Consider the following 20847-nt stretch of genomic DNA (forward strand, 5'->3'; position numbering starts at 1 on the left):
CTATGAAATACAACTTCATACATTAACAATAGTTGTACTTAGTATTGGTTTGTGAATGTCTTCATTAGTGTGGGGTCTTAAAGGAAAACTGGACTTGTTATCTGTAGTATCTCTGACTCAACATAACAGTTTATTATATCTCATGGACAGTTTAAAACAAATAATACGCTGTTTTTATTGCATGTTTTTTTTAACTCTCTGGTCAGCACTCTTTCTCTAATAGCACGGATAATTAAGGTTCTGTTTTTCTCACCAGGAAAAACATCTTTACTTGGAATCTGTATTTCTTTCATGTGAATATTATATGTCTTGCTTTTTATGTTGTAACATTGTAACAGCCTTATCTCTCTGTCTCTGTTCTTTGTCTTGCCTTTATTGGCTGGTACTGATGTGCTTGTTCTACTGTGTGTCACATGTAGTTCTTTACTTATAGCATCTGCTTGTATGTGTAGTTTATGCATGCAAAGGGAACTTCTTGTATTACTGTCCCTGTTTAGATACTGATGTGTGATGTGGTGCAGAGAACATGTCCATTAAGGAGTAAAAGGATGTAATACATGGGTGTAGGCTGTTATGACCAACATATGATATCAAGTGATCATTATCTCGGCTGTTAATACTTGGTCATAGTAGTTTTAGTTTATAATGAAAGTGACTGGAGGATGTTTCATGGCCTACTTATGAGAGATAGCACTTACTAAATCCTTTGTGATGTACAGAAAGGTAAGAACACATAATATGATAAACACAGTGACAAGTCAATAACGGAAAAGAGGACAGGACAAACATGAAAACACAAAAGGGCAAAAATAATCTCCATACCTTCATACATGCCTCTCTCAAAATAGACAGGTTCTTTCCTCCTCACTTCCAGATATTATTCTTCATCCGTTTCTTCTCAGTCTCCCGATGAGTTTATTTCAGCTTTCTTGTCATTGTCCGTTTGTGTTTTCATGTTTGTCCTTGTCTCCTTTTCTGTTGCTCCCTCCTCTGATACTGATCTGTTATTGTGTTTATCCTATTACATGTTCCTAATCTTTCCATGTTTGAATTGATATTTCAATTATTTGTTCTTTACTATTACCGTACATTCAGAGTGATCAGATATGCTTTACTCCAGTCCAAGTGGTACTTTTCCTATGGGGGAGTTCTCCGCTCGTTTGTTGCGCACGGGAAGAGGATGGTGCCGTATGCCATCACATGTTTTGTTCCCTGACCTTAGCCTGTTTTGTGTGCACACGCATCCCTACTAGCTGACCTTGTACATACTGTATGACTAATGCTGCAGTCGTATTTCAGCTGTTCCTGAGAGTGAGTGAGTGAGTGAGTGAGTGAGTGGGGGGGGGGGGTGTTTTTTTCTTAATTTTGTAATGAGTCATAAAGAGTGTTCTGGCTCATGCATTTTTAACAGTGCAGTATGTCTTTATGTATGATTAATATTTGGTAACTCAGTCAGCTTGTTTCAAGAAAGATTCCTGAAGTGCAGAAGTTCAAAGTCATAAAACTGCCTATAGTCGTCATAATAAATTTCAGGAAACTGGAAGTATCCAGCCTAAGAAACCAAAAAAGTAGTGTAGGGTCCTCACCAAAGAAAAATTAGATGACATTGATCATCATTTGGAAAATTATCCTAAAAAATCACTTTGCATTTTGCACAAGTGGGAATTTCATATGAGTCTGTGCAAAGGGCACTAGATTATTTCACTTAAAGCCATATAAAATTACTATGACACATGCTCCTCAACCAGGTAATCCTGTACATAAGTGCACATTTTGTGAGTGGAGTCTGAAAAATGTATACAGTGGACAAATAGACCCACATTTAATATTCTTCTTGGATGAAGCCTGGTTCCACATCCATGGTTATGCGTGTGTATACAAAACAGTCATTATTGGAATCCTGTTAAACCTGACTTTGTATATGAAGTAAGTTCTCTTCCATAATGCAAAAATCAGTGTATGGTGTGCCATCAGTGGTGTAAGAATCTAGGACTCTATTTTTAAGAATATGGTTGATTCTGTTATTTATGTGAACACCATAACATACTAACCCCTTTCTCAGAGAATTAACTAACAGAGAGCATGATTTTGCATTTTTTCCACAGGACCCTGCCACTGCTCATACTGCAAATAATTAATTCCATGAGAGTGTTCCCACGGGCAGAGTTATTAGTAGGGATTTGTGCCCTCTGTTGTCCCCCAATTTATCTGCCTGCAATTATCATCTTGATTATTATAACAATCATTAAACTAACTTTAACCAAGGTAGATTTGCTGGCACATAAAATAATTCTGGGACAAAATTCTGGTGTGTCGGTGTCTCCAAAAACTGTAAAAGTAGTTACTGAGTCATAAAAATAAATAAATAACATTATTACTAGTACGTAAGCCTGTCTTCGACAGTCAAAATTAATATGTGTTAAGTAATTGGAAATATGAAATGGACATGTTACATTATTTTCACGTGAATAGGCCGCTCGCGTGTATAACCCGCACCTGAATTTTGAAACAACATTTTTGGGGAAACATTTTTTTTAAAAATTCTGTTGTAGACTCAAAGTACGTAGCTTCGTTCTGTGAAATGTGGCAATGTCGTACATTCCTTAGTATTCACTGCTTGCCTAACGGTATCAGATACAGCCTTAGTTGAGGGTCTGAGGGTGGTGAAAGTATGGTACCTAGTAGCATTTGTTGTCTGCATGGCAGTTGACCGCTATAAATTGAGGAACATTGGTCATGTTACACTTCAAAATTTAAATTACAAGTGGCATGTTATGCCAAAGAAAATGGTAATAGAGAAGCGGGAAGGAAATTTTATGTTAATGAAAAGATTGTCCGGCATTGGATTTTAGTTAAAGATGCACTTAAAAAAAAGTCAAAGAAATGGCAAGTCTTTTGCAGGAAAAAAGGGCAATATCCAGAACTAGAAAACAATCAAATGGAGTACATAAGTGAAACACCAGCAGGTGGATTTTCTGTTTCAGTTGAAATGCTACAGTTTGAAGAACGAAAGAATGGAAATTCCTGAAAGTCAGTTTTAAGCAAGTTACGGTTGGGCAAGGTGTTTTATGGCACAACATGAGTTGGTGATTCGCAGAAGAACGTCATTGGCCCAGTGGCTACCCGAAACGTGCCAGGAGAAACTGCTCGCAATAGCATGGGAGCAATAGGAAATGCTGATGAAACTCCTGTATTTTTTTAAATGCCTTAGGAAAATACAGTCAGCAAAGCAGGTGAAAAAAACATTCAAGTTCAAATTGCAGGGGCAGAAAAACAGCGTTGTACTGTAATGTTGTATATCACTGGTGATGGAGACAATGTAATTTTTGAGGAAAAAACAATGCCATAGGGATGCAAGTGAGATTGCAGGAAAAGGGGCGGATGAAAGAAGATCTGTACATGGACTGGTTAAAAACAGTGTGGTTGAAAAAGGTTTTATATATGATATCTACCTAATCATGAGAGAAAAACACACATTATGCAGAATGGTGTATTAAGCTGACAAGTTTTATTGGGGTTTCACTATACGTTGACATTTCAACTACTCCTCATTAGCCCTTGTCAGGATGAAAGAACATGAGGGTGGGCACATGTACTTATTTAACAGTGAGAAGGTTAGGTGGTGGCAGTAGTACCAGTTTCCCTCTCTCGTATATTGGTCGCGCTTTGTCTCTAGGCAAACAGAGGTTGCCAAACCCTCCAGTCTCTAGCCCCTCTCCATTCCTTTTTGAACATTTATATTACTTCATTATTTCAATAGCTTCTCAGGAGCAGCAAGCACAATACTGATTGTTAGTAGCCAGAACCGTGGTTTCCCCAAATTTTATTTCATGATTGAGAAAAGAGAGGGTGTGCTTGCCCATTATGAATTTTTCCGGTATGACAGGACAACAGCAATGAATGTATTTCTTCAGTGTGGTGGTAATTCTGTGTTTGATGGTTTCAATGTAAACCTGTGCACACAAGTGGGGAATGCAGCATCCTCCAGCACTGAAGAGGAGGTCACTCAGATTAATGCATGGCTAAGCCCCATTGGGTCACTGTGATCAAATGACCTTAAGAGAGCTGGTCTATTTTGGAGCATAGAACATCATGGCCATCTGTCTAAAGTGTTTACTGTATCTGTAAATCTCTGTGATAACCTGTACTGCTGTATTTAATAGTAATTAGGACTATGATTAAGAAGGAAGCAAGTGAGGCCTTTAGAAATGTATTATACCGAGCTCGATAGCTGCAGTCGCTTAAGTGCGACCAGTATCCAGTATTCGGGAGATAGTAGATTCGAATCCCACTGTCGGCAGCCCTGAAGATGGTTTTCCAAGGTTTCCCATTTTCACACCAGGCAAATGCTGGGGCTGTACCTTAATTAAGGCCACGGCCGCTTCCTTCCCACTCCCAGCCCTTCCCTGTCCCATCGTCGCCATAAGATCTATCTGTGTTGGTGCGACGTGAAGCAACTAGCAAGAAAAAAAAAAGAAATGTATTATCTCAGCATGTACTTGCATTTTAATTTGGGAAACCATGAACATTTCTTCAGGGATGGTTAGAAGTGGTTTATGTATAGATCTCTCAAATCCTTAGATAGAATGTAAGCTGGTGGGTAATTTAACACACAGCCAGCATGACTGGTCAGATTTCAACCTTTCATGATGAGGATGATAACTACAGTCTTGTTTAGTGAATTAACCATGGTTTCCTATTTGGGCAAAGAAGCAGCTTCCATTCTCAGGGTGTTAGGCTGTGTAGCTCAGACAGTAGACCACTGGCCTTTGGAGCTCAAGTTCGCGGATTCTATCCTGTCTCAGTTCGGTGGAATTTTAAAGGTGCCAAAAATGCCAGCCTCATGTCCATAGATTTATTGGCTCGTAAAAGTACTCCTGCAGGACAAAATTCCAGCACCTCTGTATCTCTGAAAACTACCTTTAAAATGTAGTTAGTGGTACATAACATCAGTAACATTATTATTTGAAGTATGCAGTCGAACAAGGGTCTATGTTACATTTTTACCCATGTTAGGGATTTGGCAGAGTCTCTGTTCTCTCCTACACAATTTCCACAAGTTATGTTAGAGAATTAGCTTGTGTGGAATAAGGGTCTACATGCACATTTGTCTACAGCCAGGCATACTGAAGCTCTCAAACACTGATTAAATTCCATCTGACATGACTCTTTATCCACATTAATTAAACTTTGACTATAAGGCATTTTTGGTGATGGGTTTCTTACACAGTTTGTGTTATATCCATTTCAGTCTTATTTGTTTGTATTACTGGTGGCTAGCCGAAATGATCGTGGTGATGGTGGTGTGGTGGTGGTGGTTTTACCTAATGGATATTTGAAATGCTACTTTTAAAAGTAGGTACTAATAATGCATTATGTCAATGAAAAAACATGTAAAACATGTCCAGCATGCTGTGACTAATGACAGGCAGCTGCCATATTCATAGAATACTTAGAAACTGCTTAACAGTAGAACGGCCGAACATTCCTCATACCTATAAAGGCCGCAGGCGGTCATTTTGACCGCTGCCGCTTACTGACATATACCTAGGATCCAGGATCTGGGAAACATGCGAATGTTCAATAATTTATTTTAAAACAACAGTTAACCGTTAGGATGTATTGTATACAGATCAGTTAAATATTAATAATTGTTCATATTCTCTCACTTCTAATAGGTAACAATGAAATATTTTGGCGGACTTGCTATTGAATGCCTTTGTGAAAAATTATGATAAAAATAACAGTCTCTATTTGTTTACAGGCTTATTTAGGCACTTGACAAGCAATTTACGCAAGTTGTTACCTTACACGAACATTTTCCACAGACTATTTTGTTGCACGAAGAACATGTCTCAGAGGTTTTGTTCTATTTACAATTGGAGTTCACTTGACATTGTCGTCGCTTACGACTGGCACATTGAACCTGAATCTGAGGCTCAGGCTGAAGTGTAGGGAGTTCAATCAACCAGGATCTTGTCTTCACAAAATCAGATCTTATTTCCTGTATTACTTCAAGAATATAATCATCTCGAGAGATTCTCTGTCCCGTAACTTCCTTGTAGAGTATCCATGAATTTATTGCTGCTAGATCAAGTACGTTGTAAAATACATGTACAGGCCACCTTCGGCATCCAGCTCTAGTGGTGTATTTACGCGCCATTTGATCAGCTACATCCACACCATACTTAGTTCTGTTACAAAATTCAGTAGTACTAGGGAGCTTCTTGTTATCTTCACTGACTTGAACGCTTAGGTGTAGAGTGCTTAGCAGAAGCACATTCTTGTTCACTTTTCCTTGATATACTGTGAGAGTAGTGTGATCTTCCTTCTGAAGTACCACAGTCTCATAGAGATTCATACATAGTGCTTTGATTGACACCGGGATTTCCTTTCTCACTCCATTGATTGTTCCAACAATACTAGTTTTCTTCTTTTTCAGTCTCTCAGCCAACTTTAACAAAGTAAAGAAGTTATCAGTGGTCACGTTACGTCCTTTCATGAAGTATGGGTCCATAAATTTCATGACAACATTTTCAGGCAGTGACTCATTGGCAGGTCCCATTTAGTCTTTCCCAATATAAGGAAACCCATTGCACACATACTTAGAATCAACGTCTACCAGTAGCCAGAATTTTATGCCAAATTTATCTGGCTTGTTGGCCATATACTGCGTGAATCTGCACTGAGCTTTGCTGGGGAAGAGTTGTTCATCAGCTGTGACATTCACTCCTGGTTTATAACACGCATGACAGTTCTCAATAAATCTATTCCAAATAGCCGACGCCAAAGCAAATTTATCTGTCTGCAAACAAGTGGATCTAGTTTTACGGAGATCAAAGCGCAAATACCTTAGAATTTCTTCGAACCTGTTTCTTGCCATAGTCTTTGTGAAAACAGGGGGACCCCATAAAGAAGACCACATATGATCTACAGCTAGACTAGTAAGTTTATAAGCTCCACAGGTGTATAACAAAGCAATAAAAGCATCTAATTCTTCCAAAGAAATAGACCAATTATTATCCATTGTCTGTCTACGAGCTTTGGTCTCTGTGCACATCTTTATATGTTTCAACTTGGATGCGTCAATGAATAAACGCCAGGCACTAACCTTGCTATTAGTCTCTACGTTACGCTTAGCGTGAGAAGTAGGCCCTGCTGCCTCTTTCAGTACATTCTGAGCAGCCATCCTTCCAGGGGGGGTTCCCACTACTGCCAATAACAATCCAAATAGTTGTTCCATCCTTACCACATAAATGATCCCCTGGTGCAGATGAAGAAGAATTTACCACTTCATGACCTCTCCCACCTCGTCTGCTTCCTCTTTGAACACGTTGCCCGCTGCTAAGAGATCGTCCTCTGCTGCAAGATTGATCGCGGCTGTTTGAAGGAGTAACTGTGTCTATCGTAGGTGCGAAGTCCACTGTGTGCCTATTTTCATCAGCCGAATTACCATCACTATCTGACATATTATCACACTGTTGAGATATAAAAGCCCTTAACCTCATGATCGCATCCGTCAGTCCAACTCCGTCCGTCGATCACTCAGGCTACTCAAGGTTCCAAAACCAATATTGAAGTGGGAATTAATTCTCTGGATCTAACCAAATTCATCATATGCATGTTTATTTTTCGGAACCAAACTACAGAACACACAGTGTTAACTTCATCTGATATTAAACTCCGCAGCATAATTTTAACAGATTTAGAAAACTAAAGACATATACAAGCTGGACAAACCACCATGGGTATACAACAATGGAGGCATCGTTCGTCATTTTAATGGATTTTAAACTGAAATGCAACATCATCATGTACCATATTTTATTTCATATTCATCTGTGCAGGTGTTATAGTGTGTTTGCCCGATTTGACTTGTTGGCTGATGATGGCATAAGTTTAGTGCCGAAACGAGTAACTCGTGTGAATGATATATGACTCATTCACATTAATAAATATCTTTGTATTGAATAGGAGGAATCCTCTTAATTTCAATTACTGTAATCCCACTTCAATACGGATCATGAAATTTCTAAATATCAATAAAATCCTCATCATCACTCATTGCGTCTATATCTGATAATGTATCTTCGTCACCTGATTCGTCTTCTCCTAGCTTTTCAAGTTCTGCTAATAATTGAACAGGAGTAAGTTTTTGCTGCCGAGCCATTATTACACACTATACGACACAAGGGACAGGCACTAACTCATCCACTCGCAACCACTCTGCTAGAGGCATACTATTTAGTTACATCATACACCCCTATAGCACCACTTGTAAATATATCACAGGAAGCAAGCAGTGAGCAGAATAGAGCTCTCCGTATCAAGGAAGTGAAGCGGTCAAAATGACCGCTTATGGCCTTCCTAGGTATAAGGGACAATATCGGTGTTCCCTTATCATCTACGGATGTAATTTTTGGCGTGAATGTACATAACCCTAAAAGATTAAAAGTCACAAAAAAGAGCAACCTCATGCGTAAAAACTTACGAGCTTTGAAATACCTTGAAATTCACTAACGGTCAAAATGACCGCTCTGGCTGTTCTAGTGTTAATACAGCCAATCCTGATTGCACACTAGATAGTTACAACTGACAATTCCAACCTGAGTCTGGAAACGTTTCTCTACCCAATTGCCAATTCACATTATTTTCTAGTTCTATTTATAATGTGTTTTGAATGGTCGGAGCCTCCCATTTCCAACTTTTATGTTTTCATATTTTTTCTCACAACCCTGAATTTCAAAGGGTTGAATACTCTTCTTTAATCCAACATACTGAGGCATCTGACTTAAATCTTGGTTTAAGAGTTGAAACAGATTGCCATCAGCCTCATGAGGATAACTGAGAAAATAAATTATTTCAAATCCTGGTCTAACCTTCCTAGAAATAATTTTCTATAGTTTGTATTGTGGCTAACCCAGATGATAATGAATGGTGATGAATGCTCAAATCATATGGTACCTATCTAACATATAGACCAGCCACAATTTATTTCGTATGTATACAGCAATACAGGCACTGCAGTTGCACAGAATATCAGATTGATTCATATAAACTAAATACAGGCAGCAATTGACAACAGTATTCTAAGCCTGTATGAGGAGCACCAGTAATCTTGCTTTGGTTGTTGTTTGTTATTGCTTAAATAACAATACTGCATCATGGAATAGAGGTATAAGGGGTGTGATATATATATGGTTCTGTATAATATGTTTGTTACTGTTATTTATTATGCTTCAAGCAGGCTTATTTAGTATATGAAATGATTTTATTTCGTTTATTACTTTTACAGCGAATCAGAGTACCATCGAGGCAATATAGAAGAAACGGAAAGTGCCAGTGCTTTTGCAGTCGTTATTAATGGTCACTCTCTAGTCCATGCTCTCCATCCACAACTTGAGAAACTCTTCTTGGATGTCGCAACCCAATGTGAGTTGTATGTGATAGTACATTTGTTTCTCTTATGCTTGCCTTTCCACTTGATCAACATATTACAGAACGGTAAATCCAGTGAATCCGTTGATCTAGGGAAAGCCATCTCTGACCCCAACTATAATCTAAACGATGCTTTTCAACTACAGGAAATAATTACTGAACTTGACAAATGTGGCAGATCTAGTCCTGGCCCAGTTACGGTCCCTTATGAATTTCTAAAGCAGCTTCCACTAAGTGCAATAAATTATCTTCTGGCCATTTTCAACCACATATGGAGCTCTAAGACATTTCCTGATCAATGGCAAAATGCCATTGTAGTTCCAATACCCAAACCAGCGAAAGACAACTCAATTGCAGAAAATTATCGCCCTATTGCTTCAACTAATGTGATGTGTAAACTCGTGGAGAAAATAGTCAACAAAAGATTACGCTGGTATCTCAAGCACATAAATTTCTTCAGTAATGTGCAAAACGGGTTCCGTAAAGCACACTCCACAACAGACACCTTGATAAGTCTGGAATCTGAAATACAGGAAGCGTTCCTCAATAACCAACACCTAATAGCAGTCACTTTAGATATTAATAAGGCATATGACATGGTATGGAAAGACTATGTAATCAAAGTACTAATGACACATAATATATCTGGAGATATCCTATATTTCATTTATAATTTTCTCCAAATGCGCCGAATTCAAGTAAATGGAATGCTGTCAAAGGAAGTAGTAATTAACACTGGAGTCCCACAAGGATCAGTAATCAGTGTAACACTGTTTCTTGTGACAATTAATGGTATAGTCTCTAACATCCACTCACCAGTTAAGTGTTGCCTTTTTGCTGACGATTTGATAATCTTTTGCCCAGGGAAAAACATTACGACGACTCAACTCCTGTTACAAGAATCCATTGTAAATATTCAAAACTGGACTAAAACCACAGGATTCAAATTTTCTAAAACTAAAACCAAATGTATTCTCTTCTCCAAAAATAAACATACCATCACTAACCCTGAATTATATATGGAAGACCATAAAATTGAATCAGTTAAAACTATTAAAATTCTAGGACTTCTATTTGTAACAAGCTCACCTGGACCCCATACCTTAAAAATCTTAAAGACGAGTGTCAAAGAAGAATTGAATATCATGAAAATTTTCTCAGCAAAAAACTGGAGAGCAGACTACCATGTCCTAATGAACACATACAGAGCCACAATCAGAGCCAAACTGGATTATGGCAGTATAGTATATTGTTCTGCCAGACCATCTACTCTTAAGATCCTTGATACCATTCAATCTTCAGCTCTTCGAATTACCCTAGGAGCCCACCGCACCAGCCCCATAGCTAGTATAGAGATTGAAGCCAACGAACCACCACTTGAAATCAGACGTAAACAGCTGAGTTTGACATACGCACTCAAGACAGCTGATACAAGTAACCAACACTTGAAAAAACACCTTCTTTCAAAGAGACATAAAGGAAAACTAACTGGATCTCAACCCCAACCTTTTAAGATCAGAATATCCAATCTTCTCAAAGAAATAAACCTCAGCCTTCCACCCATTTTATTTCCACACAACTCACTAGATACCCCTCCATGGAAAGCTCATTTGCCTCCAGTCAACTGGGATTTGAACAACAAACTGACACAGCAAAATCCCAACAGTCATTTAATGAAATTTGTAATAGATACTCATCATATAGTGCAATTTATACTGATGGATCAAAATTCAATGAGAGAAATGGTTGTGCAATGAAATATAAAGACTATAGTAAGCTATACAGATTACCAGATTTTTTCACAGTTTTTACAAGTGAACTGTATGCTCTTAAACAGGCCATGATTCATATTTCAAAAGCAAGCTACAATAACTCATTCATAATATTCTCTGATTCCAAAAGTGCATTAACTTCAATACAAAATCCATCAACAACACATCTCCTTGTTAAAGAAATTCAAATGCTGTACCACAAGATCAAGATTGCAGGAAAAAATGTTATTTTTTATATGGATACCATCTCACAGGGGAATACCAGGTAACGAATCAGCTGATCAAGCAGCAAAAGAAGCTACTAGTCTTCCAATCAACGACCGTCAAATTGCCACGCCACATTCTGATATCATCGCTTATATCAAAATCAAACTACACGAACAATGAAAAATGAACTGGCTTAAAACTTCCACTAGCAACCTCCAAAAAATTAAAATGATATCTACAAGAACATATCCTCTCCAAAACCTCACCAGACATGAACAAGTCTTAATCTCCTGACTAAGGATAGGACATACAAAGATCACCCACAACTATCTCCTAGAAAAGAAACAACCTGCAGCAAATGTAACTGCTCTCTCACTGTCAAGCATATCATCTCAGTATGTCAACTGTATGACCATTGGTGCCAATACCACAACATACCTAAGGAAATGGAACTGACACTGTCTTCTCCAGCAATGAGTCATCAAGTCATCAACTTCCTCAAAGACACTGGCTTTCACTCCAAAATCTAATTACATTATATTTATTTATTTTCTCTTTACATTTTTATAATTACAATATTATTATTATTATTATTATTATTATTATTATTATTATTATTATTATTATTATTATTATTATTATTATTATTATTATTCTGTAATCATATGTAAGAGTCGCGATAAGACCTTGGAGTTCAAGCGACTATAAACAACCCTAATAAAAATAAAAAAATAAAAAAAGACAGATATTTTACTGCAAGTAGATACCAGATGAAGGCTTAACTTTTCCAGTATCCAATTTCAGCTCAACTTTTCACATCAGATACTCTGACTCTTAACAGTAGCACAGATAAATGATTGCACGTGGTCAATGTGACTAAGATTAGAGGGTGAAGAGGTAGACCAAATGGGAGATGTGAATTCAGTAATAAGTAGGATGCAAGATATATAGCATATGGGAGAGAACAAAATATCACCTCATCAAGATGTGAATTCAGTAATTAGGATGCAAGATATATAGCGTATGGGAGAGAACAAAATATCACCTCATCAAGCAATGCCACTCTTTGGTTTGATGTATAGATTTTCTGACATCACTGATAACCACGCCCTAAGAGCCTACCTACTATATAAAATTCCAAAACTATAGAGTTTTAGCTGTATTCATTGGTGAATAAGTCTATACTGGATGACTTGTCGGTTGACGTCAGCTGGAAGAGGGTTGGACACGCCATCTTTGCCATGAATATTGCTAACTTGCTTTAACCGAAGTTTCTTTTTCAAGTAGTTTCTAAATTTATTTATTTGTATATTATTTTCCACAGACTGAAGAACCTAACAGTTAAGGTTGACTGAGTCTAAACTGAAAAGAAATGGCTTCAAATATCACCAAAAAAAAATTACATTCATACATACATACATACATACATGCATACATACATCGAGAATATTATGCCTTTCAGGGTTCAGTCTGCAAGCCTCTGTGAATAACCCAAATGCCTCCACAATCCTCTGTTCGTAACTAGCTATGTGGCCTCATTTAGTTTCTTACCTTTACATAATTAAAAACTGAGTTAACCATCGCCACATTTGTCTCCCTTGATGACTGAGTCCATTATTCTCTTTGGTAACCTGTTCTCCTCCATTCATCTCAAAGATGCACGGGACCAACCTTAATACTAATATAAACACGGCATGTATGAGGAAGATTTTAAAGTTCTCCTGGCCCAAAAAACATACACAACCACTAATTAGTTATAAATATTAAGGAAAGAAATCTGTGTATATTTGAATTCATATTCTATCCTCCACTGATGATGGCTGCAGCCAAAAAGTTTGGTCCCATGTCTTTCTTTTACATTTACTCTGTTCTTGCATGCTTACATGGTATAAGTCGCTACTCTCTAGCTGTTTCTGATACACTCATATATTTTACTGTTAGCATTCTTACCTGAGCATTAATATTTATTTTATATCAAATGCTGTATTTGACCAATCAGTCAGATGTTTGACAGTATTTGTGCCTGAAACAAATAAGCTTCCTGAACTGTGATGTGTATATCCTTCATACTGTTATCAGCAATAACTGTTTTAATATGAATAATTTGTTCAAATAATGCTTCCAGGTAAGGCTGTGATTTGTTGTCGAGTGACACCATTACAAAAAGCTATGGTAGTTGAAATGATTAAGAAGAACAGAAAAGCTGTAACTTTAGCTATTGGAGATGGTGCTAATGATGTTTCAATGATCAAAGGTGAGACTAATTTATTTTGTCATTATGCATACTGTTGTTGTCTTTGCAAGGAAATAGTTTATATGAATGTGAGTCACAAATGTTAGCTTAAGGAAGTAAGTAATTAAGTAAGTAAGTAAGTAAGTAAGAAAACCAAGTAAATTAGGTAAGGAAGGAAATATAGAGAGAAAGCACTATTTTTGAACAGAGACTCATTCTGTTTCAGTTGTATTTCCATAGTTTGCTTTGGTAACCTTTCTTCTTTTTTTAACTTGTTCAAAACACCTCAGTCTATTTCTCACATTCTGTCATCCTTTATTTCTGTAACTTGACTTCATTTTCCACTTCATATTTCCATGTCATCTGACACAAACTTCTCAGAAATTTTCCTCCTATTGCTTGTACCTGAAGTTCATTCACTTTATCCTTGGCCATGTCTCAGCTACTTACCACATTGTAGGTATGCCTTATATACTGGTACAAGAACTGAGTGAACTCTTGTATGGAAGAATCAGAGTCAAACTTCGTACAGGTATGTCATCCTGTGCTATGGTCTTTCATAAAGAAACATATCTTTCCTGGCTCTTTATTATACACTATCTAATCAAAAGTATCCAGACAACTACTTGAAACTATCCTCTAAGTGTTCTTTGGATATACTACCTAATAGTGGATATTAACAAGGGGTGGTCCCAGGCCCAGCTCGAACTGTCTACAGTGCAGTTTGTGATGAGGGTCATTGGAATCTGGAGTGTCACTGTGGGTGGGGGCAGTAGAATACATCCACAGTATCCCCTGCCTGTTATAAGAGGCAATTTAAAGGCCCCCCAGAGGCTCTTAACTTGGGAGCATGGGTCGGGGACCACGGGGCCCTTAGCTGAGCCCTGGCATTGCTTCCACTTATTTGTGCCAGGCTCCTCACTATTCTCAGTCTTTTTCGACCTCCCTTGGTCAACTCTTGTTCTTTTCTGATCCCAACAGTATTAGAGCATTTAAGGCCTAAGGAGTCTTTCATTTTCATGCCCTTCGTGGCCCTTGCCTTTCTTTGGCTGATACGTTCAGTTTTCAAAGTGTCTGGTCCCTCCCATGCTTTCCCTCTGGTTAGTGTTGAGGATGGTTGATCAGTTGTACTTCCTCTTAAATCAATTATCACCACTACCACTAGGTCATCCCTGAGATGTTGGATAAAATTAAGGTTGGGGCATGGATGGCCAGTTCGCTTCCAGAATCTTATTGTTGCAAGTGACAACTCTCATGATTGATCCGTATTGAAACTGAGTATAAGCAAAATTATCACAGAAAGAATTTATTTATCATCACCACCTATTCAATACATGTCACGTGTTACGTGGTTGAAATTTACATAATACTATATAAACTTCTCAGGGACATGTTTCGCCCCTTCTTAACGGCCTGTAGGCAACCTTAAGGTCAAATGTCTGAAACCTTGTCTATCTATACATGGTTTACGAAGAAAGATCCATTACACATTAAAAACATCTTAAAATTAATATGCTATAATTATACAAAAAAAAGATGCCACATTATACACTATGAGTATCGGGAATTTATGGTATCTTGTACACATGAAAATTAAAAACTTTAACATGCTACAATTATACTATAAAAAGATGCCACATTACACACTAGCACAACCTTGACGAGTAAGTTACTGCACAATTTGACGTATTAGATACTTGAGGTTTCTTTTTAATACAGTGTTACCCCGCATTTATGTTCCCGGCTTTTACGTTTTCCCGTCTTTTACAACATTTTTTGTTGGTTCCCTGAGATTTCTTATGCTTACAATGTATTAAAATTCTCAAATTTACGTTTGCAACATTTTATGCTTCCCGCCATTTACGCCACGATGGACCATTCGAGAGGAAAAAATTCAAGGTAAAATGGCGTCACAACTTTGAGTAACCATGGCATGACGACCAAATCATACAACCATGGTCTATAATAACTCTTAGAACTCTCAGTATTGAACTTCCGCTTAACCAACGCAGCGCATTCTTTGATATCGGGTGTTTTCCACAACTTCCTAAACCTTGTTTTCAAATCTGATAATGAGTTGAATTAACTCTCTAAGTCTCACATACACACAAACTTTCCACCATAATCCTATGACTTTTGAATGCAAGTAAACAAACTCCCAATAGAAATCAAAAACATGGATAATACCATGCATACAGTGTCTGGGTAATGGCAAAATGCAGAGCCCAACAAAACTGCAAAAACGTCTCCACTACTTCCAGGGGCTTGTCTGCAAGTCTAATCTGACCTTTCCCTTCTTTCTCCCCTCTAGTCATAACAAGAGTTTTACTCTTTTCTACACTTATTTTCAATCCACATTCTTCGATCTTCCCATTCACCACATCCAACTGTTCTTGAACCTTCATGTCCTCTTCTCCCCAAATTACAATATCATCTGCAAATAACATGGTGTTCATTTCTCTTCCGTCATATGCTGCTTTTGCTGTTCTCATGTCATCCATTACTATTGTAAACAGGATTGGTGATACAACACTTCCCTGTCTAAGGCCACTAGTTATTTTGAACCAACTTGTCCTGCCAACTTGTATTTGCACGCAACTGTAACATTCCTTGTACATTGCCATGATCATTTTTATTAATCCCTGTCCAATTCCTTTTTGCACCAGACTGTCCCAAACTTTAGTCCTGGGGACACAGTCATATGACTTTTCAATGTCGATGAATGTCATCACCATATCATTTCCATACTCCCATTACTTTTCCATTAGTTGTCTCATAATGAAAATGGGCTCTATTGTTGACCTTCCACTTCTGAAACCAAACTGATTTTCCTGTATCTGATTTTCAACCCTCAACCTTATCCTGCTTTCCAGTATCCACTCCATTATCTTAGCAACATGGGATATTGGAAAATTCCCCTGTAGTTCTTCAATACTTTCTTATTGCCTTTCTTGAAAATTGGCATGATTATTCCTTTTTGCCAATCCTCAGGGACCTCCTTATTTTCCCAGACAATCCTGAGAACTCAATATGTCCACTGCAGGCCTACAGCTCCAGCTGCCTTTATCATCTCCACTGAAATTTCATCTATTCCAGCAGTTTTTCCATTCTTCATCTTTCTTACTGCCATTTCAATTTTATTCATTGTAATTTCTTTATCCATTTCTTCATCAACTAATTGTCTTTCCTGGTCGTCCATTGCATGACTGTCATTAGTTCTCATGTTCAGCAACTTCTGAAAATACTCTCTCCATTTATTTCTTATTTCTCCTAGCTTTCTTAATATTATGCAACCTTCATCCTTCACAAATCTGGTGTTTACTTGATCTCTCTTTTTGTTTCTTAAGATACCAAACAGTAATTTCTAGCTGCCCTGTATATCATCTCTCAGTTTCTGTGTGAATAAGGCCCAGCTTTTCCTCTTTTCTTTCTCCACTACTTTCTTAGTCAAATTCTTTGTCTCCACATATTTTCTTCTACTTTCTTCAGTCTTACATGTTTTCCATGCCATTTTCTTTTCCTTCACTTTAATCTTTACCCTATCATTCCACCAGTGTCTCTCTTTGTCTTTCACATTTCCTGATGTTCTACCACATACCTTTTCTGCACATCCAACCTGTGCTTCCTTAAATCTTTTCCATTCATCTTCAACATTCCCCATCTCCATCCTGGGTACCAAGGGTATTATTTCCCTTTGAAATTCTTCTTGTATGCTCTTCTCCTTCAACTTTCATACTTTAATTCTTTTCTCTCTTCTTAATGGGGGTTTTTCAATCTTTCCCACTTTCAATTTTCGTATTACAAATCTATATCATTATCCCCATCATCCTATTGCTGACATGTTTTGTATATTCCACATATACTTGGATTTCTTTTCTAAGTATGATGGCCACTCCATTTTTTGCTTCAGGTCCTCTGCTGTAATACAGCCTGTATCCTTCTTTCAGAGGAATCTGTCCCGTACTCCTCTTCTTGGTCTCACACAGTCCAAGTATGGCTATATCTTTTTCTTTCATGAAGTCAGCCAGTTCTTCTGTCTTTCCCGTCAGTGTCAGGACATTTACTGTCACAATCTTGATGTAGTTTGGTGCTGGTTGCCCACTTTTCACAGTTCCCCCAGCTCCCGAAGATTCTTCATCCCCATCCACCCAGTAATCCTCACTTTGATTTTTTGGGAATAGGTATAACAACATTCTATCTAAAATCGGATGGCACTTCTCCTGTCTCATACATTTTACACACTAAATGGAATTATCTCCCCATGCTGGTTTCTACTAAGATGGTCAGTAATTCTGAGGGTATATCATCAATTCCAGATTCCTTGTTCCTATTTAGGTCTTTCAAAGCTCTGTTAAATTCTGACCTAAAAATTGGGTCTCCCATTTAGTCAACATCAACAGTCTCTTTTTGTTCCACAAACTTATCATCTTCTTCTTTCCTGTGATACAATTTTTGAATATGTTCCTGCCATCTTTCTGTCTTGCCTTTTATTTATTTATTTATTTATTTATTTATTTATTTATTTATTTATTTATTTATTTATTTATTTATTTATTTATTTATTTATTTATTTATTTATTTATTTATTTATTTATTTATTTATTTATTTATTTATTTATTTATTTATTTATTTATTTATTTATTTATTTATTTATTTATTTATTTATTTATTTATTTATTTATTTATTTATTTATTTATTTATTTATTTATTTATTTATTTATTTATTTATTTATTTATTTATTTATTTATTTATTTATTTATTTATTTATTTATTTATTTATTTATTTATTTATTTATTTATTTATTTATTTATTTATTTATTTATTTATTTATTTATTTATTTATTTATTTATTTATTTATTTATTTATTTATTTATTTATTTATTTATTTATTTATTTATTTATTTATTTATTTATTTATTTATTTATTTATTTATTTATTTATTTATTTATTTATTTATTTATTTATTTATTTATTTATTTATTTATTTATTTATTTATTTATTTATTTATTTATTTATTTATTTATTTATTTATTTATTTATTTATTTATTTATTTATTTATTTATTTATTTATTTATTTATTTATTTATTTATTTATTTATTTATTTATTTATTTATTTATTTATTTATTTATTTATTTATTTATTTATTTATTTATTTATTTATTTATTTATTTATTTATTTATTTATTTATTTATTTATTTATTTATTTATTTATTTATTTATTTATTTATTTATTTATTTATTTATTTATTTATTTATTTATTTATTTATTTATTTATTTATTTATTTATTTATTTATTTATTTATTTATTTATTTATTTATTTATTTATTTATTTATTTATTTATTTATTTATTTATTTATTTATTTATTTATTTATTTATTTATTTATTTATTTATTTATTTATTTATTTATTTATTTATTTATTTATTTATTTATTTATTTATTTATTTATTTATTTATTTATTTATTTATTTATTTATTTATTTATTTATTTATTTATTTATTTATTTATTTATTTATTTATTTATTTATTTATTTATTTATTTATTTATTTATTTATTTATTTATTTATTTATTTATTTATTTATTTATTTATTTATTTATTTATTTATTTATTTATTTATTTATTTATTTATTTATTTATTTATTTATTTATTTATTTATTTATTTATTTATTTATTTATTTATTTATTTATTTATTTATTTATTTATTTATTTATTTATTTATTTATTTATTTATTTATTTATTTATTTATTTATTTATTTATTTATTTATTTATTTATTTATTTATTTATTTATTTATTTATTTATTTATTTATTTATTTATTTATTTATTTATTTATTTATTTATTTATTTATTTATTTATTTATTTATTTATTTATTTATTTATTTATTTATTTATTTTACCTAAGCAAAAATATGAAAGGCCCTCCCATTGTACATTGGGACAACACCAAGAAGGATTTAAAAAAAATTGTATATCATTATCAGTGTCTGGTTCCATGGCTGAGTGCTCAGTGTGTGGGACTTCAGTCTTTGGGGGCCCAGGTTTGATTTCCAGCTGGGCTAGGGGATTTTAATCTTCAAAAGCCCTTAGCTCAGGGACTGGGTATTTGTGCTGTCCCCAACTTTCCTGCAGCGTGTACACTACAAACAACACTATCCTCCACTGTACTAAAGTGTAGTTTCCCATACACGGCAGATGACTGACTGGGTGACTGAATAGGAGACTATATTTCTAGAAAATAGATCTCGGAGAATTAGAGTCGGTCAAGCTTTATCTGACCCTGTAATAATTAAGAGGGGAATTCCTCAAGGCGGTATTATTGGACCTTTATGTTTTCTTATATATAAATGATATGAGACAGAATATTCACACATCACCCCAGAAGAGGTTGCAGTTGCAATAAAGGATATAAAACCCGGTAAAGCTCCTGGCTTTGATGGCATACTCCCTGAGTTTCTCATCAAATCTGGAAAATATATGAGGACATGGCTAGCAAAATTCTTCACCTCAATGCTAAAAACAGGAAATATATCTCAAGAGCTTAAACGTGCCCAGATAATTGCTCTCCTCAAACCAGAAAAACGTGCAGATCTTGTGCAAAGCTACCGTCCGTTATATATAAACTCTTGGAATGAGTACTGATTAATAGGATTGACCAAACAATACTTTCGGCGATCCCTGTAGAACAAGCTGGCTTTCATCCCAACTGAAGTTGCGCATATCAAGTTTTGGCACTCGCGTCACATATTGAAGCAGGCTTTCAGAAGAAGATGAAAACATCTGTGGCTTTCATTGATTTATCAGCAGCCTATGATACCGTCTGGCAGCAAGGCCTACTCTACAAGCTGATGAAGATCATTCCATGCCAACAAATTATGAAGCTTATTGATAACATGATTGGAAACTGAGGATTTCAAGTTATTATGGAAACAAAACCAGTAACCAGAAATTCCTCCAAAATGGTCTCCCTCAAGGTCCTGTTCTAGCCCCACTGCTCTTTAGCCTTTACATTGCTGATATGCCAGAAACTGTCAGCAAAAAATTTGGATATGCTGATGATTGGGCCATTGCAACTAGGCACACTCACTTCGAACCCATGGAAGAAACTCTAACATCTGATTTGTCTGTGCTTGCAGAGTATTTTTGTAAATGGGGGCTTCGACCTAATGTATCAAAA

General features: G+C 35.3%; 1 protein-coding gene across 4 annotated transcripts in view; it reads left to right on the top strand.

Annotated features, from left to right (window-relative positions):
- ATP8B (ATPase phospholipid transporting 8B) overlaps positions 1–20847 on the top strand; it is a 940482-nt gene that overhangs the window by 825834 nt on the left and 93801 nt on the right. For all 4 annotated transcript variants that reach the window (XM_067137969.2, XM_067137971.2, XM_067137970.2 and 1 more), the window contains 2 exons: positions 9296–9432; positions 13543–13671. In XM_067137969.2, the coding sequence (XP_066994070.1) occupies positions 9296–9432; positions 13543–13671 (266 nt within the window). The remainder of the gene's footprint in view (positions 1–9295; positions 9433–13542; positions 13672–20847) is intronic.

This window comes from Anabrus simplex, chromosome 1, assembly GCF_040414725.1.
Source record: "Anabrus simplex isolate iqAnaSimp1 chromosome 1, ASM4041472v1, whole genome shotgun sequence".
NCBI classification, from domain to species: Eukaryota; Metazoa; Arthropoda; class Insecta; order Orthoptera; family Tettigoniidae; genus Anabrus; species Anabrus simplex.